At 41.4% G+C, this 22333-nt stretch overlaps 1 protein-coding gene across 1 annotated transcript in view; it reads left to right on the top strand.

Annotated features, from left to right (window-relative positions):
- Positions 1–22333, top strand: part of ABCA12 (ATP binding cassette subfamily A member 12) — a gene marked incomplete at both ends in the record, with an annotated part of 178812 nt that overhangs the window by 41499 nt on the left and 114980 nt on the right. The window contains one exon of the mRNA XM_081095121.1: positions 16390–16543. Within this exon, the coding sequence (XP_080951247.1) occupies positions 16390–16543 (154 nt within the window). The remainder of the gene's footprint in view (positions 1–16389; positions 16544–22333) is intronic.

The following is a 22333-nucleotide window of genomic DNA, read 5'->3' as shown; positions in this document are numbered from 1 at the left end:
CCCAGTGGGGACCCCCACCCTGAAGGGTGTGTGACCAGCTGCAAACAGCCATCATCCCCTCATCCAGGCTGGCCAGGCACCCCAGTGGGGACCCCCACACTGATCCAGGACACCCTTCAGGGCAAACGAGCTGGCCCCCACCCATGCACCAGGCCTCTATTCTATATAGTAAAAGGGTAATATGCCTCCCAGCACTGGGATCAGCGGAGCTGAGAGGCCTCCCGGCACCAGGATCAGCATGACAGGGGGCAGTGCCCAAACCCCCTGATTGCCCTGCGGCTCTGTGTGTGACAGGGGGCAGGGCCACAACCTCCCTATCAGCCCTGTTCTATTCGTGACAGGTGAAGGTGCCCCAACCCCCTGATTGGCCCTGCTCTGTGGGTGATAGAGGGCGGTGCCCCAACCCCCCCGCCCCCATGGGCCCTGCTCTGTGTGTGATGAGGTAGAGCCATAACCTCCCCATCAGCCCTGCCCTGAGTGTGACAGTGGTGGCGCCCCAACCCCCTGATCTGCTCTGCTCTGTGTGTGACAGGGGGCAGCACCCCAACACCCTGATTGGCCCTGCTCTGTGCGTGACAGGGGGTGGTGCCACAACCTCCCCATCGACTCTGCCTTGAGTGTGACAGGGGGCAGTGCTCCAACCCCCCAATCGGCCCTACCCTGAGCGTGACTGAGGTTGGCATCACAACCTCCCAATCCGCCCTGCTCTGTGCATGACAGAGGGCGGCGCCCCAACTCCCCAATCGGCCTAGCTCTGAGCCCAACCAGGGGCTGCACCTAGGGATTGGGCCTGCCCTCTGCCACCTGGGAGCAGGCCTAAGCCAGCAGGGCGTTGTCTCCCAAGGGGTCCCAGACTGCGAGAGGGCACAGGCCGAGCTGAGGTCCCCCCCTCCTCCCCCCCGAGTGCACAAATTTTTGTGCACTGGGCCTCTAGTATGTAAATAAAGAGCATGGCAATCAGTTTGAACAGTGAGATGACTTTTAGAGACTTAGAAACGATCTAAAAACATATTTATTAATAATTCAGAAACAGTTTAAATAGATGGCACATATTCGCTAACACCAATAAGAAGTTTGTAGGATTATAAGAAACCCTTAAAGGACTCAATTAAGCTTGGTAATGGGGTAAACACAGCAGCAGATGATGCGCAGTAGAGAGGAAGATGAAGGTAATATACAATGAACAATTTGAAGTCCTGCATTTAATGAGTTCTGATTAGCCTTGCCTCACACGAAGAGAGATTCCCAGCTAGTGTCATAAACAGGGTCGGGAGGATCTTGGCAAACATCCTAGGTCAAGGAGTTACTCACCACATTTGCAAACAGTGGATGGAATTTATCAAACCAGAGAGCATGGTTATAAAGCTGTTTTTGAACTGGCTTATAGGTAAGATTCCATTATAATGAGTTTTCTCTGGTACTTCAATAACTGAACCTCCTAGTTAAGGTCGAATGCAATTCTAGTATATTATCATTAAAAAGAAAAGTGTGGAGTATTTCAAACACATTGGCAAGCATACAAATGACACAAACACTCATGTATCTACTACCTAACTTTATCAAACCTGAGGATTTTTATGCCATGTTTTTTTTCAGAAAAAAAAAATTTTTTTTAAAGAAGTCAAACATTAAGGTACCATTGAGGTCATTGTGTAAACCTCCCAGATCAATTTCTATTTCTTTCTTCTTTCTTGAAGAAAAACAATATCATAAATTCAGTGTATAGCATTCCCATGCTTATATTATACTAGAGGCCCAGTGCACGAAATTCAGGCGGGGGGAGGGGGGGGTGGAGCGGGGTTGTCCCTCAGCCTGGCCTGCACCCTCTCCAATCTGGGACATCCCTCTCAAAATCCTTGACTGCTGGCTCCCAACCGCTTGCCTGCCTACCTGCCTGATTGTCCCTAAACACTTCTACCTGCCAGCCTGATCACCCCCTAACCACTCCCCTGCCAGCCTGATCGATGCCTAACTGCTCCCCTGCTGACCTGGTTCCCCCCAACTGCCCTCCCCTGCAGGCCCGGTTCTCCCCAACTGCTCTCCCCTGCCAGCCTGGTCAACCCTAACTGCCCTCCCCTGCTGGCCATCTTGTGGTGGCCATCTTGTGATGACATGGGGAGGCCATCTTGTGATGACATCACGGCAGCCATCTTGTGACCACATGGGGGTGGCCACCTTGTGTGAGGGTGTGACGGTCAATTTGCATATCACCTCTTTATTATATAGAATATTTGTACTACATATTTATATACTTGATACCTATATACTATTATCTTGCAGGATTTTGAGAAGTTCTGTGATTTCTGAGTTTTCTTTAATTTCATTGTTGTTGAACCAATTTACTCCTTGCAGCTGGAGAGCATGCACACCATGAGGAACTGTGGTGTCTCAGTAAGAGGGTATTAGAAACACCTGCTGAAGGATTTAGATTTTTGGGGGATGATTGAGAGGGGTCCTAGGAAGCAGGGTTTTGTTCCAAAATTGGTGCTGACAGGAATCAGGGGCAATCGATGATTCTTTTCAGAAGAGTGTCTTTGAAAATTTCCTTGCTATGTAGTATGTCAAGTAGTTTATTTTCTTCTTCTCTTACTATAAACAGTGCTGTCCTTAATCTTTATTTTCTATGTCCCCTAGTATAGTGTGTTTTTTTCCCAGTTTTATTGAGATACTTGAGGACCAGTGCACAAAATTCATGCATGGGGAGGGAGTCCCTCAGCCTGGCCTGCATCCTCTCCCAATCCGGGACCCCTTGGGGGATGTCCGACAGTTGGACATCCCTCTTGCAATCTGGGGCTGCTGGCTCCTAACTGCTTGCCTGCCTGCCTGCCTGATCACTCCTAACCTTTCTGCCTGCTTGCCTGATCACCCCTAACCACTCTGCCTGTCTGCCTGACTGCCCCTAACCACTCACCTGCCTGCCTGATCAACCCTAACCGCTTCTGCCTCAGCCCCTGCTGCCGCAGCTTCATATGAAAGGATATCTGGAAGGATGTCTGGAATGACATCCAAAAGGTCAGGTTGTTTGGCTGTCCAGTCTAATTAGCATATTATGCTTTTATTATTATTATAGATAATTGGCACATAACATTATATTAGTTTAAGGTATTACAACATAATGATTGACATATCTGTACATTGTGAAATGATCACCACAGTACATTTAGTTATATCCATCAACTTACATGGTTACAATTTTTTTCTTGTGATGAGAAATTTTAAAGTCTACTCAACTTAGCAACTTTAAATATGCAATACAGTATTGCTAACTATAAACTCTATGCTATACATGAAATCCCCAGGACTTATTGATCTTGTAACTGAAAGTTTGTACTGTTTGTCCACAGGTTTTTAAACATTTTATAAATGGTAACCCATTCTAGCATCTTTTTGCATCATATTTTTAGGCTAAGCATTACATTTTTTGTTGTTGTTAATCCTCACCTGAGGATATTTTTTTCCATTGATTTTTTTAGATAGATTGGAAGGGAGGAAAATAGATACAGAGAGAGAAACATCAATGTGAGAGAAACATCCATTGATTGCCTCCCATACATACCCTGACTGGGGCCAGGGATCAAACCTGCAACAGAGGTATGTACCCTTGACTGGAATCAAACTTGCAGACCTTCTGTCCACAGGCTAACGCTCTATTCACTGAGCCAAACTGGCTAGAGCCAGCATTACATTTTCTATATTTATCCCCATTGACTTATGCAGCGTCATTGTATTCATTTTTTACCACAAACACCATTCATAGATGTATCACTTCCTATCCATTGTTTTTTAATGAGCATCTTAAGTGCTTAGTACTTTTTTTCAATTTTTTTCCCAATAGTATCATGATGACTATTCTTTTATGTCTATTTGGGCACGTGTGCATGTGTCTCTAGTGTATTTACCTGGAGCTATGCACATTTTAACCTTTGAATGTGGCCAAATGCTTTCCACAGGGGTGTTACTATGTTCCCTTTCCCCACCGTAGGATGAGAGTGCCCACTGCGGCATGTCCTCCCCTACACTTGATGTTCTTGTTGCTTGAGGTATGACTTCTCTCTGTCTAGAAAAAGCTGCTGTACCTCTCCTAGTACATTTATTTATTTTTATTGTATTGTATGGACACTGTGAACTGAATAAGTGATCATTTTAATTCAGATTCAAATTTGCAGCCAACGTCTAATAACACACAGACCCTTGGCACCTATTCCCGTGCTGTCTTTATGTTTTCTGACCCTTGCTTGTTCTCATTCTGATCTCCTCATTACTTAATTTTTCCCATTATGGCATGTGTACTTTTATAAGCCTCTCCAAATGCTTCTGGGATGAAATCCCCTTCTCCAAGCAATGTCTTAGACAACTTTTGCTGAAGGACTCACACAGTGATGCACAACAGGAGTGCTAAGGTGCTTGCTGAATAACTAAAGCTGAGCCAGTTAGTGAGGTGGCAGTTTATAAGTAGTGATAGTATGTTAAGACTCAAAGCCAAGATATTTCCTTAAGCAAAACATTTCCTCCCAGGCCTCTTTTCTGTTGGGGATATGTGAGATCATGGTTTATGCCACTGCTTCCCAAAGCGTACCCTGTGGAATACTGGTTCCCAGGATATAATCCAGTGCTAACCTAAAATACAGGAAGAAAGAGGAAAAAAAAAGAGAGAGAAAGAAAACCATATTCTGGGCTCACATATGTGGAAATATGAGTTAACTAAAGTTATTCATGATTTTTACTGAAAAATTTCTTGGAGTCTTTAATATGCAAATATATTCTGACTTCCCTAGAACAGGAGATAGAGTTTAGTTTCCTGAACTCATTTGGCCCCAGAGGCTGGTTTATGCAAATCCTAATGCTCCCCTGCTTCCCACTCCCCCAGTCTCCAACATCCCATTGGAAACCATCGTGATGGGAGAGGAATTAACCCTTCATTTCATATCCTTAGTCCAAGCATTGTGATTGAACTACCTAGATGGCTGGGTGACATGCAATGGGGTTAACAGAGCAACACATCCCTCACAAATCAGAATAGATGTGGAGGCACTGAGGATGCACCATTCCTCCCTTTGCCAGATAGTAACTGATGTTGATGGGTCTGTGGAAGAGGGCAATGTCTTAGGGGAGGGGCTGCAACTAATAGGGCTAAGCACCTAGGCCAGCGGTTCTCAACCTGTGGGTCGCGACCCCTTTGGCGGTCGAACGACCCTTTCACAGGGGTCGCCTAAGACCATCCTGCATATCAGATATTTACATTACAATTCATAACAGTAGCAACATTACAGTTATGAAGTAGCAACGAAAATAATTTTATGGTTGGGTCACAACATGAGGAACTGTATTTAAAGGGCAAGAAGGTTGAGAACCACTCTCCTAGGCTCTCAACCCACTGACACCAGCCCAACCAGCCCAGTCTTACCACTGTGTACCCAGCTTCATATCAGCCCTGCCTCAGAGGTCACAGGGCACTTTCCTGGTTAGCCACATGTAAGGAGAATTAGGAGGCTAAGTTTTATAGGAAGAATGTTCTACAATGAAATAAGGATCTAAGGTTTCTTTTAACTTGAATTTAGATTTAGGAGGAAATAAAAGTTGCCAGGTTTATGTTTGCAAATATCCCTGTCAGGGAGGTTTTTTAAAATGCAATTGTGGATCTTTCTTACTAAAAGACAAAATTTCAGACAAACAAAATGTTAGTTACTGTTAGGCCTCATCTAACAATACAAACAGACCCCACTCACCCACGATGAGCCATAGGACCCAACTTTCCTTGCCAAGTAGGGATATTTTGAACTGTATTAATGAGATTCTCATTTTTCAACTTCTCCAGATTCAGTCCATGTGGGAGTTTATTATCTGGCACGTATGTGCTATTGTTATGTCTCCAAAGTTTGAATCAAACCAATTTGTTTATAATTTAAATAGAGCAGGCCATGGACTTTGGAATCCATCCCCCAACAGGGTCTCCTTAACATTCAGAAAGGAGGGGGCACATTCTATTCTGAAAACTCAGCAAGGTGGGTTATGGGACCCTTTGGGACCATCAGTTCACGTGGGCACTTTAAGATCAAAGAGATAACATCCAAAGGGATAGCAAAGTCCCAAGTCCAAATGACCTTATCTTCTTATCTTAGAAAGTAATAATAGTAATAAGCCAAAGACGTAAAGGAGGCAGGACTCTTTCTCCACTTCCTTTGCACCTGCAATGTCGTAGCCAAAGTCCCTAAATTATCTTCACAGGGGCATGTTTTGCACCTTTCCAAACCTGTTGGCTATGGTACTTGAAAGAAACTCTGAGGGATATGGGGGATGTAGAAAAGATCCTAGCAGGTAGGACACCATCTCAAATGACCCAAGGTTTGTTCTTGTTCTCTGTGGCTCTATTCATTAAAACTATACAGGTGCCAACCTCTGGAGTATAGGATCTGCTTACGTAATGCTTTCAGGATTAGGCATCTTGCTTCAGCCCTTGCTACCAGAAGCAGCCTACCTTTTTTGCCAATGAATTTGAACTTGGAAAAGCACCTGCATTATGAAGCAAGACTTGCCTGGGGAGAATTAGGAAGAATCTGTCATGGCACCACACCCACTAAGCAAGCAGTAATTGAAGCACTACGCCAGTTGATACAGGTACATATTATGAATTACTAGGGAGAGAAACACATCATGCAATACTCCTAACCATTCATTGGCTCAAGACACAGAGATGGGAGACCAGGTAGAGCAGCAAAGCCCCAGCCACTGTGTGGAAAATAAGATAAATGTTGCGACAGCAGTCTGATGAGCAATGGTAACTCATGATTCTCTGGGGCCTTTCCTCTTCCATGATCAGAGTACCTTACACAAGCTTTATCTAATTAATCTTCCTTGTGCCCTGTGAGGCGGCAAGGCCCATTATCCTCAATTTGGTAGATGTGGAAACAGAGACAGAGAGAGGTTAATTTACTTCTGGTGATTCAGTGACTCAACAGCAAAACCAGAGGTGGCACCTGCTGCTCAAATTCTCAGATTGTTCCCTCCAAAATATGCTGAAACTTAGCTAAACAAAATGTTGTTTTCGTTAGCGTCATGTGTCACGCGGTTCTAGCTCTATCTCTGGCATTTTATTTTTCATGTGAGCTTGAGCAAATTGCTTGTTCCCACTGAGTTTACCTACAAAAGGGTATAACACTTGCCTTTCCTTTGGGCTCATGTGAAATGATGATTGTTTAATTCTTCTAAAAAACATGAAGTTTTTTAAACCAATGTTTCACTTTTTCCAATACATGTTATTTTTATACATAATATTTCTGACAATTGAGGAAAAAATGACTTCTACCTCCACTTTTAAAAATTAAAGAGTGATGAGCTTTGAAACCACTCTCTCCCTGCCCTCTTCTCTCTTACACACACACACACACACACACACATTATATTTTTAGTCTTTACATGAAAAAAATTTAAATGGAAGAATGAACCTTACTTAGCAATTCACTCAGTGCCAGACACACAGTATCTGTTCATATTTATTGAATAGATAATGAATGGATTCACTTTGTGGATAATAAATTTAGTTGTTGAAATTACAGCTGTCAATGTGGAATAGCTAGATATTGAGGAAACCAAGATAAAGTGCCTATAACAATAAGTGCTACTAGTTATGCGAATCAATATCAATCTATTCATTTCTATAAGGCACAGGAATATAATGCATTACTATCCACTGAACTTACTATACCCATTGTTATCTTTTGATCTTACTATAATAATAGGACAAAATTTGAAACATTGTCCTACAAATAATAAAGATAAAGATGTAGATTATGTTAAAGTCCCAAATCATGCAGTATTCCTGTCACCCTCAGGGGTTTATTCATTCATGGATTCATTTATTAATATAATTAATGATTACTTGCAATCTTGCAATGAGTCAAGCATTTTGCTAAGAACCATGTAAGGCTTCCCCCCCCCCCAAAAAAAAATAGCTGATTTTTTAATCCAGTCTCTCAAAATGTGGAATTTTATTGAGTTAGTATCAATCTACAGATTCAGTCATATTAGAATTTAACTCTATCCTACAGTCTCTCTGGGCCACAAAGATTAGAAAAAAATAAAATCCCTATTTATAGAAATTGGAGTCAGAAGTGTATTTGATCTTACCTGGTGATGGGCAGGAAACAGGACACCTCCCTTCAGAGAACAACCCAATCCTACAAGTGGAAAGCGCATGGGAGGGACAGGGACAGCCCTATGGGTTCCTGATAGAACGTTGTGAAATAACTTGAAAGGCTAGTTATATCATTTATAATTTTACTTATCTCTTTAAAGTGTAATAAAGAACAAAATATGCTAAAAACAACAAGGAGGATAAAATGACTTACTTTAGTAAAATATTACAAATATACTTCTGAAATTAATTTCTTTTTCCATATTTTCTTTATTTATATCTGGTTATTTAAATTATTTGTAGACAATGTTTCTGGACATGCTTGTCTCATTTTGTGCTCTTGTTATGGTGATATTTTTGTGTGTGGTTTTTCACAAGGAGTCTTATCATTTGCCTGATCAGAAGGCCTGCTACTTATTCTGCCAACATGACTCTATATCCAAAAAGTTAAAAATATATAATCCCCAAATGAATCCCTTCATATTTTGAAAAGCCAGGTATTTCCTTTTAAGATTTATCATCTATGCCTTTAATGGGATAAAGACCAAATTACTTTTCACCTAGAAATACAAAAAACAAAACCTAGGCTGTCTTCTGACTTGCTTTTAAAAAAACAAAGAAACACATGAAAGTCTTCCAATTCTACCATAACTCTAATGTTCGCAAATATTACCTTGGCAGCCTACAAAATATGCTTCCTGAGCCTAGTGATGTCAAATGGAAGTAGATTCATTACAGAAAAGACTGTGACATTTCTTTCTTTAATAATATAATAGAGACTAGCACTTCTGTAGATAGTGCCAGTGAGCAATGTGCTCCTGAATTTTTATTATGGAAGTGGGTAAAAATTCTGTGCTGGTGAAAAAGTGAAAGGGGTAAAGGAAGATGTTGGGAGAATGTGTATTCTGGACTGTCAGTGACTAAGAGATAGAGGAGTAAAGTGAGAGAGAGGAGTAGCAGGAGAGAAAATGAAAAGGAAATAGTTTAAATAAAGGAGGTGGTAAGGGGAAAGGAAAGAAAAAAGATAGAGAAAGAGATGAACAGGGATATTAAGTAGATGAGATGAGAGGAGAGGAGAGGAGAGGAGGGAAGAAGAAAATAAGTGAAAACAAGAAGTGAACAAGGCAGAAGAGGGAGAAGGATGAGTGTAAGAAAGGTCATCCTTCCAAGAATCAACAAACTACAGCCAGAGAGCCAAACCCAACCTACTGACTTCTTTGTAAACAAAGTATTATTGGAATACGACCAGGCCCCTTGATGTACATGTGGCCTATGACTGTTTTCCTGCTACAATGCCAGAGTTGACTAATTGTGATGGAGACAGTTGATTGTATGTGATCCCAAACTTAAAATATTTACTTTCTGGCTCTTATGAAAAAGTTTGCAGTAAACCCAGTTGTTCTCAAACTTTAGCATGCAACAGAATTGCCTGGAGGGCTTATTAAAGATTGCTGTACCCCACCCCCCAGAGTTAAACATATCTGGAGTGGGATCTCAAATTTTCTTGTCTAATAAGTTCCCAGGTGATGCTGATGCTGTTGTCCAGGGACCACACTTTGAGAACCACTGCTCTAATCTTCACATTATATCGCACTAAGATTGCTCTAAATTAGGGCTTCTGTGCAGAAAGGGAAAGGAATATTAAAGGTGTTCTCTCTATTAGGTAAACATAGATACATTGCTTGATATCACAGTTGTTTACAAAATATCTACTTAAAAAAATCTTTAGAAATGGATCTTTTTGTAAAGCTGGTTTCATTCTTAATGAAAAGTAAATTTGATTTAGGTAAAACCTTAGGTGATTGAAGGTCTGTTCCTAAAACTGTTTTGTAGTCTGGTTTGATTCCTCTCCCTGAAGTAGCATTGGATTCTGTTAATGCCATTGCTTGTTTGTGTCACTAATGTCAACTGTATCCAGTTTATGTGGGGAACCTCTCCTCACCTATAGGGGGCTCCATAGACAACCTCACTGCCTCTACCTGCAGCCCCTAAGAAACTAAGCCGTAAGATGATGGAATTTTGCTTCCCACCTACGCCACCTCTTAGATTATGCTGGAGTCTTCTGACTCTAATTTCCCATAAATTGCAAATTCTTCAATAGTTTTTCTCCTAGAGATGGGCATGAATGTTGTCCTAGGTGTGAGACCTTTGGAAATCATGATTCCAAGAACTTAATCCAGCCTAAACATTCCATCTCAAGACCCTGAACAAAAATTTCCCCTGCAAGTAGAGCCATGGTTTGCACAGTTGTGATCTTTCTGTATTTGTATCCTTAAATCCGGGCTCTGGCTACGAATGTGAGCAACCACTTATTAGCCTTAACTTTGCATGATTCACACTAGATATATGGAAGTTTTGTAAGAGATAGAGAAATGTTTTTCTTTCTCTGCATCCTAGCATTAAAAATATAAAGAGAAACATAATTTGGGAACTTGGAAGTTCCAGAGACACCTTCAGAATAGGAGTTCAACTTAGAATTAGCAGCTCTTTAAAATGTGTGAAGGGCCCGGCTGGCATGGCTCTGTGGTTGAGTATTGACCTATGAACCAGGAAGTCATGGTTCAATTCCTGGTCAGGCTACATGCCCAGGTTGTGTGTTCAGTCCCTAGTGTGGAGTATGCAGGAGGCATCCAATCAATAATTCTCATCATTGATGCTTCTATCTCTCTCCCTTTCTCTCTGAAATCAATACAAATATATTTTTAAAAAATGTTTGATGGTTTCATTCCACCATTGTTCTGAGTGGTTACTCCCTTGCACACATAATTGAGATGGACAGAAGATAAAAAATCATTTTTTTACAAGAAAGCTACAGCAGAGTTTAATTTTAATTAATTTTGACTTGTTAGTTCTAGAGCATTATAGATTTTGTGAAAAGTTGATGTGCATGAAAAAGTATATTATGGATATCAAAGAAGAATGAATGATGTAAATGTATGTTATGTGCCTCGCATAGCATGTGGAATACAGTAGATGCTTAATAAATCAGTGCTAATGTTGCTGTAACAGGCCTCTTTATCTTAATGAGTGTATGTTTCTTGGTTAAGAAATGATGGTAAGTGTTTGCTTTGGCAGCACATATACTAAAACTGGAATGATACAGAGAAGATTAGCATGGCCCCTGTGCAAGGATGACATGCAAATTTGTGAAGCGTTCCATATTTTTTATGCTAAGCGAAATAAACCAGTTGGAGAAAGATAAATATCACATGATCTCATTCATATGTGGGATATAATGATCAACATAATTTGATGAACAAAAATAGATCCAGACACAGATGGCAGGGGAGGTGGCGGGGGGGGGGGGCGGCAGTTAGAGAACAACGAAAGGACTTGTATGCATGCATATTAGCATAACCAATGGACACAGACACAGGGACGGTGGGAGCTTGCCCAGGGTGGGAATGGTTTTGAGGGGGTCAATTGGGGAAAAAGAAGACATATGTAAAACTTAAGACAATTAAAAAAATGATGGTAAAATAAGTAGTGCAAGCAGTTCATGTTCTGTGTAGCACTGTGCTATCTAAAGCTTTGCACACCTAAACCAATTCTTCATTTGCATAAACCCATTGTGACTGGTTAAATATCAATTATCTATAGAACTATGCAAAATGTATACTGTCTGTACTTGGTTTTTGTTGTTGTTGTTTTTAAATCTTCATCCAGACTTGTTTTTTTAAAAAATCCTGTGATTTCCCAGTCCCTCTGGCCCAAGGGGACTATGATGACTCACTTTTTACCCACCTTGCTATGAAAATGGCTTTACTTTTTCTTAGTATAAAAAAAAAATGCCTGATAGTACTATCAACAATAAAAATACTTAAAAATGAAAAAAGAAATAATGCCTTGATGGCTGGCTGGAATAGCTTAGTGGCTGAGCCTCAACCTATGAACCAGGAGGTCCCAGTTCGATTTCTGGTCAAGGGACATGCCTGGGTTGTGGGCTTAATCCACAGTAGGGGGCATGCAGGAGGAAAAATCCTGTGATAAATTTTTCTGTTGAGTAGGCATATATATACACACACACTAGTAGCCCAGTGCATGAAATTCGTGCACTGGGGTGGGGGGGGGGGAGGAAAGGGGCCCCTCAGTCTGGCCTTCACCCTCTCCAATCTGAGACCCCTCAGGGAATGTCCAATTACCTGTTTGTGCCCACACTTTTAACAGATAACAGCTCCATTGTTGTTTCTTTCGTATGCTTAAAACCATTGGAATTAGTAGGTATTCAAAGTGTGTATACATTTTTGGGGGACACCCTGTATATCTCTAGTCAGCGGTGAAAGAAACCAACAGCAGATTTGGAACCCCCAGACAGGGAACCTCGCTCACTCCCCACATGTCTCCCCACTTCACTTTCCACCTTCGTGGGCAGCAGGAAAATCAACGTTTTCTCTCATTAATTCAGAAAAGCACGTCCTGTCACCCACCCGCTGCCCGGCAGGAGTGCGCTAGGCCCCAAGCAAGCAAGGCTCAGTCAGGGCAGCCTTCGCTCATGGGTGCTGGCACCCAAAGTGCACATTCCTTCTCTACAGTCGCCCTGACTATCCCACTGTTTCACTGAGAGGACAGAATTCCTCTCCACCTCTGGGTTCTTGATCTTGAACGCTGACCGAAGGCACCTCAGCGAGGGCTGCCCTCGCCCACCAGGTGTGTCTGTCTGCACCTGCTCCTGCCTCAGCACCTGCATTAACCCCCCAGAGGTGATCTCGTAGCTGCACTGGCCTCCGTGGGAACAGGGCATCACCACTCCACCCTCTCACTGTCATCTCACAGGCGCCCACTCTCAGCACCCAGAACACCCAGACACTCTCCAAAGGATGTGAGCACATCCGAGGGGATGTGTGCACATCCTGTGGGGGTGTTAGGTATGCCGGGTTGATGGAAGTGCGGTGGAGAGGCAGGGGGAACTTGTGCATGCCTTGGTTTGCAACTGTTGCAGGCGCGGGAGGGTGACAGTGTGCTGGGGGATGTGCACACCAGAGGCCTCTGGCTTTGCAGATCCGCAAACCCCCGTGGTGTGGCCAGGAGGACGTCAGTCTGGCCCGCCATGGTGGCTGTCCCTGCGATCCTGCACCTTCTGGGCCAGGAGGTGGATCTTGCGCAGCCACTCCTGGGCGCTGATGGCCTGCAGGCGCTACTTCAGCTCAGCCTGCAGGCTCCGCTTGGCGTGCTCACAGCTGTCACCACCACCATTTGGGGAGTACAGGTCGCCCTCCGCTGGCCTGCCTCCCCTGTCCAGAGGCTCTCTGCGCTGCTACCTGCCTAGAGTGACTGTGGCTGGGTGGAAGCCAGGTGTCCTTCCCTGCCCAACCCCGGCTGATCCACCCCTGTGTGAGCTGCCGCCCCGCTGGCAGGGTCACGGATCCGGGTCCGGACCGCAGACAGCCTCAAGCACTGCCCTCCCCGCCTGGCAGGGTCACAGATCTGGTCCTGGACCACGGACAGCCTTGCCCGCTGCCGCCTGCCTTCAGTATGCAAATTAGCCGCCATCTTGTTGCTTCAGGGTGGGGGACCCCACTGGGGTGCCTGGCCAGTCTGGATGAGGGGATGATGGGCTGTTTTCAGGCTGGCGGGCAACTGAGGCTCCCAACCTCTCCTTTTTTTCTTTTCTTTTTTTATTCTGGGATTTATTTACCTTCTATGGCTGTCACTGGAGCTGAGAGCCGGCTTTAGCTCTGAGGCCTGGCTGCAGCTCTGAGACCTCAGCTGCTGAAAGCAGGGATCTGGGTTTGTTTGTGTTCTATAATTAAAACACTGTTGCGGTCCTGCTGGCTGAAGCCCGGCTGGCTGAAAGCAGGTTTCTGGGGAATGTTTAGCTTCTATATTTGCAACATTGTTTCTTAGAGTTGCAGCTCAGAGGCCGGCAGCGGCAGGCGGGAACATTGGCTTCCTCCGTCACTGGAGCAAGCAAGCCTTCTATTCACTTCAGCTGCCTGGCTGCCGGCTGCCATCTTGACTGACAGTTAATTTGCATATATCCTGCTGATTAGCCAATGGGAAGGGTGTCAGAGTTATGGTCAATTTGCATGTTTCTCTTTTAATATATATATATTTTTTAATCTTCAAAGAATATTATGGGTTTAAATTCTTTCAAATTTTCCTCTAATAATTTGCAAACTTTAGTCAATGCCAGAAAAAGTAAAATTGGATGTCATGTGCCACCTCTTCCCAGGTCTTCTTTCCATGACTTCTTTTTCCTTCTTTTCCTGTTACAATATAGCTTCCCTTGAGCTTCCGCTGTTTTCAGTACTGCCTGGCTCAGTCATACTATCACCTTGATAAGACGCATAGAACAGAGGGGATCACTGTTTTTGTTGCCCTTCCACCTGCCTTCCATTTAAACAACCCACTGCACATGTTTGACATGAAATAGAATTAAACCCAATTGCAGACCAGCACCCTAGTAAGAAGCCACAGTTGCAATCTGTGTAACTGGTGGAATACCATTAATAATGAAATTGCACTGCAGAATTGTAAAGGTCATGCTGTATGCAGTTCACTGGGGCAGAATTTTGTTATAGAGGGATGATGCATAACATGAACAGCCAATTTGACAGCTATTCTCTAGCTTATTCAAGGGATTGTCCTACAATGAATATATTGCAGGTTCATTGCAATTTTCACTTGGCTGTAATATTAGGAGAGACCTGGTCTTTCTGGTGTCAAAAAGAGAAGCTGCTTAGAAGGTAGGACTAAGTAGTTGGGTGGATTTGTCTAATTTCTTCTGAATTTTCAAAACTTTAATTCATATGGGTATGATTTTATGTATTAGGTATTTCTATGACTGCTATAACAAATCACCACAAACTTAGTGTCTTACAAATAACACCAACTTATTTTACAGTTGCGGAGGTCAGAAGTCTGAAATTTAGTCTTCGCACTTAAAAATTATGGTGTTGGCAGGGCTGCATTCCCTCTGGAGGTTCCAAGATAATCTGTTTCCCTGCCTTTTGAAGCTTCTAGAAAAAGCCCACTTTCCTCGTTTTTTGTCTCCTTTCTCCAACTTCAAAGTCAAGAGTATAACATCTTCCAATCTCTCTTCTCTCTCTCTCTCTCTCTCTCTCTCTCTCTCTCTCTCTCTCTCTCTCTCTCTCTCTCATCTGGCAAACTTTCTTATTGCCCCTTCCCTTTTATTTCCAATTTTCTTTCTTTGTCTTGATCTGTATGTAAGTTGGATGAATCAAAACTTGATTTATTATTCTCTCTGCTAATATATGAATGCATGCTTAGCCATGTTGCTCCTACTGTGTTTTTTTTAAAACTTTTTCCTCTTTCTTTTTATAATGAAAACAGATCTCTTTCACAATGAAAACACAATATTTTTAACAGAATTTTGAGGAAGTTAAGGTTTTGCTTTTTAGTCTTCAGTTTGGAATTACCCTGATAGTTTCTAAATCTGCCTTTTTGGAAAGTTCAGGGTCCCCACGTTCCCGAAAGGGAGGAATCTAGAGTTTCAATATCAAAAGTAATTGTGGAAAGATTTGTACTTTTCAGCTTGCCTATTGTCTCGATTCATGTGTATGCCATCTTCATAGTTTATAAAGCAGATGTTAAAGGTTATAAAACCCTCTACTGTTATAGTTCTTGTTTTCTGTAACAAAAAAACAACAACAAAGAAAATCTGCATGTTCACTCACACCATTAGTATTGGTTTTTAAACAGGAAAAAGTATTGTGTGCATAGGATACTTAATTTGCTATTATATTAAATTTTGAGGAGTCCAAAAATATTTTTGGTAGCTGGAGGATTGTCTGAATTTATAACAACCTTAATTAGAAAAGAAGACATGGCCATTTGGGAAAGAATTGTTCATATATACTCAAACAAAAGTAAATTTCATGTGAAATATACCACCCAGAGGGGGAAAAAAATCCCTACAGATTTTTATATATGCATATATTATCATATATTTTTTAAAAGATGAGGACTGTTCTGGTCATACTGCCTTCTGGCTTGCTCTTTTTAATTAACAATATATTATAAACATTTTCTGTGTTATTTGACATTTTTATTGGCTGCATTGTCTTTTATTATATGGATACACTGTGATTTGTTTTTAAAACACTCTAGAAAACATTCTTGCAGCCATTTCCTTAGAATAAAACAAGAAGATTTCATGGCATTTTGACTCTTTTGGTATGTAGGGGACCCAAACAGTCATAATCCAGAAGGTAATTTCCAAAACAGGGTTACTACATCTCTTTTCCTTCCCAGGTACATGTCATAGTGACGTAACTATTGTTTGTTTTAAATTTCAGGTTACCTTGCACCTCGAAACCTTCCTAGTACTGGCTTCTTCCCGTTCCTGCAAACCCTACTGTGTGACACAGATTCTAAATGCAAAGACACACCCTATGGCCCACAGGATCTGCTTCGCAGGAAAGGGATTGATGACGCGTTATTTAAAGACAGGTAGGGGCACTTCCCAAGTGTGTTCAGTTGTTTGGAGAGGATAGAGCTTATGAGATACCCAGGAAACCATCCTAGGCTAGATATATAACTTTATTTTATGTATCTCCAAGTGGGATGCTTTAAATCTGAATGGAAAGGTGGATACGAGCTGAAATTACCACATGTATTTTAAGCATAATCTACTTTTGATGAATTACCCAAACTTTGTTTTTTAAACTGGGTGGCCAAGCAATCCTCCTTTATTCCCTAAAAGATTCCCTATCCCTCCTCAAATTGTCAGGGACACATTGCCCTATGATCACGAGTATAAGATGTAGGGCAATGTCAAGGGCATGATCTCCTGGAAGAATAACATTAATATTACTCTATGAGATACTTCCAGATATAACAGAAACTAAGAAATGCAAAAAAGGAAATTAAAGGTCTAGAAATCAAAGTAATAAAGTTGAGATTATACTTAATTGAACAACAACCTTTAAAAATGAGGTTAATGTATGTCCTATTTTATGGTGTGAGCAGCAGCTGAAGAATAAAAAGAGAGACTCTAGACCATTTACCATCTTAATTTTCTTTTTTTTTCTTTTTATATTTTTATTGGTTTCAGAGAGGAAGGGAGAGGAATAGAGAGAGAGATAGAAACATCAATGATGAGAAAGAATCATTGACTGGCTGCCTCCTGCACACCCCCAACTGGGGATTGAGCCCGCAACCCAGGCATGTGCCCCTGACCAGAATCAAACCTGGTACCCTTTGTTCCACAGTCTGATGCTCTATTCACTGAGCCAAATCAGCTGGGGCCCATCTTAATTTTCCATCATGGGATTCTAAACTGAGATACCCCAGGTGCCCACCTGTCTATAGGGTAAAAGAGTATTATAATTTTAATTGACCATGAGATAATTTGGGTAGAGATGTATTTTTAAGTGCCTCAGCAAAAGTTTATATTTATCTATCATCAGAAATACTTGTTTCCAGAATTTCAATTTTAATTCCTTGGTGTGTAGCATCACCTCTCCTTTAATATCATCATCATGATTTTGGTCATCAAATAGTATGGGTGATACTTTAAGAGAGAGCAACTATGAGCTGTTTAGTATATAATATAAATGTGTCAGGAATTGTCATGGGAAGTGATTTGGGGCATGTAATTGTTGGGTTGCTAATTCACATTGGTTTTGTTGTTGCCATAAGTTATTTAGGCTTGATGCTTAAAACATGCTCATGTTCATTCATTTACTTATTCATTTATTTAAGAGGTAATGATTAAGATGTTTCTATGTTCCAGGTGTCATTCTAGGCACTGCGACATAGAGGTGAATCAGACAAATTCTCTACCCACTTGTCACTTGCACTCTAGTGGAAGTACAAGCAAAACAAAAAACAATCAAATAAATAAGCAGCATAATTACTGACAATAAGTGTGATAGCAAGAAAATAATGCAGGTTAAGAGATAGAAGTTGAAAGGTAGGAAGTTGAGTGATGAGAGAAGGTGGCATGGAAGTAAAGACCAACAATGACAAGGAGAAACCAGCACCAGCATGTAAACATCTGGAACAGAATGTTCCAGGCACATAAATAGCCAATGATCCTGAGGTAGGGACAAACATGACCATTTTTTTTAAAAAATATATTTTATTGATTTTTTACAGAGAGGAAGGGAGATAGATAGAGAGTTAGAAACATCGATGAGAGAGAAACATCGATCAGCTGCCTCCTGCACATCTCCCACTGGGGATGTGCCCGCAACCCAGGTACATGCCCTTGACCGGAATCGAACCCGGGACCCTTGAGTCCGCAGGCCGACGCTCTATCCACTGGCCAAACTGGTTTCGGCCAAACATGACCATTTAACAGAAAATCAGCTAATATGGCTAGAACATTGTGAGAAACGATGAAACTGATAGGAGATGTGCTGATAAGGAAGACAGGAGATAGCATGCAGAATCTAATACGTAGGGAAAGGAATGGATCTGCATTTTATTTTTAGTATACAGAGAAGCCATTGGAAAGTTTTAAGCAAATAAATATCATGACATATTGTTTATGAGACTAACTGTTCTAAGCATATACAAGCATAACCCGCGCTAGCACAAGTTTCATTACTCTGAAAGGAGACCAAAAGCTAATGAGAGCCTATGACCTCGTGTAGTCAGTGTAGAGGTAAGATGATCTATGTGTTCCTATGCGAGTGGTGAGTTAGATGTGATCTATGCCTCTGTTCTACCAGGGGAGGTAAAATACTATATCAGTAACAATTAATAGGAGGGAGTGCAATGGAGAGCGCCAGGAGGATGCTGAAGCTAGCACCCGCCGTTTTCAAACTTTCATCTGGGGGATTCAGGTGACTCTTCATGAAGGTTTTTAAAAAATATATATATTATTGATTTCAGAGAGGAAGGGGGGGGGAGAGAGAGAGAGAGAGAGAGAGAGAGAGAGAGAGAGAGAGAGAGAAAGAAACATCAATGATGAGAGAGAATCATTGATGGACTACCTCCTCTACACCCCCTACTGGGGATTGAGCCCCCAACCTGAGCATGTGTCCTAACCAGGAATCAAACTCTGACCTCCTGATTCATAGGTCTGTGCTCAACCACTGAGCCACACCAACCAAGCTTCATGAAGGGTTTTGACTTGAGCTGGACATATCATGACTAAGCATTAGAGAAGATATGGGAATAATTAATATCTATTATTTGTAAATTAAATTATAGCTCCCCTCTGGGGCTTTCTTCTTTACTTTTTTTTGTTTTTAAATGAAGAACACAATAACAATGAGGAAAATAGTTAACAATATCTAAGAACTATATAAATACACCTTCCCCCCAGAAGTATTTTTCTATGTAATATAATAGAAAATCAAACTTAGGAGAGTTGCCTGAGATGAGCCGTTGCGTTAGTTTTGCAATGATGATTAAAGTCCAGGTTTATTTTATCTTCTGTTGATTATTCTCTATACAGCTGACAATATCTGTTTTTTAAAATTTTATTCTAACCTCAAACAGATTGTCTAGCTCAAGCTGTGTATTAAGTATTTTTTTCTAAACTACCAAGTAATTGGAGCTTAATTTAGAAAATTATATACAATAATAAAATTGCATTAATGGTATTTCCCACCATGCTATTAACTTTTATGCTTTATATAGCCATGCAATGAAACTGAGCATGGTTACTGGGTAAGCCGTTCCACTAAATTGCTTCCCTTTGGTGAAGAAAGATTTGCCAGCACAGCCTCATTAAGAGACAAAATAGTCTTCTTTTTCTCTTTTATAAGTGAGGGGAAAAGTGCCATCTTTGGCCTCATCAGAAGAGGCTCACCATGTTTATTGTAATAGAATGCTCTCTGAAAGACATGATGATCACACTGCAGTCACTATTTGCTGGCCAGTTACCAAGTGTGCTTTGATGTATTTTTGCATTGGCACTGGCCTCCTGTCATTAAATTCATACTTCTCTGGGCATTAGCTTCAGGATGAGGTGCTTTAAAAATAAAATCTAATGCTATACTCAGCGTCCACTCTAACCAGCTGTCTGAAAAAAGAAAAGATTACATTTATGTGTTTTTTTTCTCTTTGCACAATGGATGAGCCAACATCACAGGACTTACCCTTGTGGTCCTTCCTGCTTGCACTGCCTCCAAGAATATATCAGAACAGTGGGAGACCTGGCTGTGCCATTGCTCACACAGCTGGCAAATGGCAAAGATCATCCTCCAGAGCTCACAGGGTCATTATTTGGAGGAGTGATGCAGCATTCCTGCAGATCCTGGAGGGGAAATGCCTCTATGGCTTTGCTCCCTATCTCTGTCATGTCGACGCTCATCCATGACCCATGATTTCCGAATTCATATCTCTGTTCCTATTAAATGGCTCCTTCTATAGAACTTAAAACAGAGGTAATCAGATTTTATTTGGGATAATTTTAAAGTGCCAAGGCTCCTGTTTAGTATTTAAAAATATGTGCTTAGAAACTGACCTGAAGAGATTATTGGGAACGTAAGGTGAGAGGAAGTAGAGCAGCATGTATCTTCATTTGCCTATAAAGATGAAATAGGCTGTATATGTCAAACATTGGGCTGAATTAATTTCAGTGTAATTTATAGCTATTTGGTAATAATTTTAGTGAGTATTCATGTAAAAATAAAGGTTCATTTTTTATTAGAAAACAAATTTGAGGTATGTCTTAACTACAATGCATATATATATATATTCAAAGTCTCTCTTAATATCAAATATCCTAAGACAAAGCAACATACTAAGGTATTGCTAAATTTTAATATCTTAACATCCTAACTGATATAGATTGGTGATTGGTAAGTGGGCCACTTAGAAAAGAGAAATATTTTGAACATGGACAGGTAGGATTATATCTGAAGCATGAATGACCCCGAAGGAATAAAGTCAGGATTAAATACAAAAAATAATGAAAAAAAGTTTAATTTTTTTAATGAATGACTTCTGCTTGAGAGTTGATAGGAAGGACAACTGCATCAAATCACCAAGGGGCCCTTGATGCCATTTTCAAGTTCTTATTTGTAGTTTTAGGTCAATAATGGATGTCATCTGGACATTCATGGGATCAAACAGGTTTCGAGCACTTCTTGCATCTTTTTTCCAATAGTAACTAGATACCCATGTAACTATAATTATGGGGGAAAAGAGAAAAATAGAAAAAGTTAATGAGTCCTGAGAGAGAGAAAAAAAAGAATTTCTTAATTTTCTTTTCAGGATTTGCCATATGTGTCTGTTCTGGTAGGAAGTCCTTTTATAGACAGAATGTACCATGGCACACATGGATACCACCTACACAGGTGGTCTTTCCAGTCACAGGAAACACAAAGACACCCGGTAGAAGTGCATAAGATGATCTAGAATTTATAGAAATGTGACATTTCCCAAATGCAACTGTTGTTAGACATGTCTGAGAAGAAGTAAAATCTACTCTGGGCCTGGTTTTTCTCCGAGTACCTTAAATTTAACATTTTGAGTCCAAGGTGTTTCTTTTATTGAATTCCATTCCAAAATAGAGCCCTTTAGACACCACTGAGGCAGAATCTAATTCTGTAGCAGCTTAAAGGAGAGGCCCTTAGCCATCTCTATGCTACTGTGCACGTGGTTGGGTCCAGCAAAAGGTAGTTAAATGGTGCCATGGGTCACCTGGAGACTTGAGTCAGGCTTTCCTGCCTCACCCAGAAGGTTAATTTTCTGGACTCAGAAAGCTCATGTGCTGGGCTCAGGGACATCTAAGATTTGCATAATGCTCTAAAATACATCTAAGAGGTATCCAGTATGAAATGCATTCTCTAAGATTTCCTTAGAACTATTCAGAGTTCCAGAATAGGACTTGCAAGTCTCCTGAGTTGGTTTTAGGGAGTGGATGTGGGGATGAGTCATCATGGAGTAAATCCATCTAGTGGAGGGTTTCTTGACCTCAGCATCATTGCTCCTTGTGGACAGATAATTTTTTTAAAATATATTTCTTTATTGATTTCAGAGAGGAAGGAAGAGGGAGAGAGAGATAAAAACATAAATGATAAGAGAGAATCATTGATTGGCTGCCTCCTGCATGCTCCCTACTGGGGATTGAGCCCACAACCCAGGCATGTGCCCTTGGCCGGAATCGAACCTGGGACCCTTCAGTCGGCAGGCCAACACTCTATCCACTGAGCCAAACCAGCTAGGGCATGGACAGATAATTTTTGTGTGTCCTGTGCATTGTAGGATGTTTAGCAGCATCCCTGACCTCTACCCACTAGATGCCAGTAGCACCACCCACTTCCAGTTGTGACAATC

The sequence above is a fragment of the Myotis nattereri genome, assembly GCF_964212035.1.
Source record: "Myotis nattereri genome assembly, chromosome: 7".
In the NCBI taxonomy this organism is placed as follows: Eukaryota; Metazoa; Chordata; class Mammalia; order Chiroptera; family Vespertilionidae; genus Myotis; species Myotis nattereri.
Note: the sequence above shows the minus strand (reverse complement) of the source record. Positions and strands in the feature narration are given on the sequence as shown.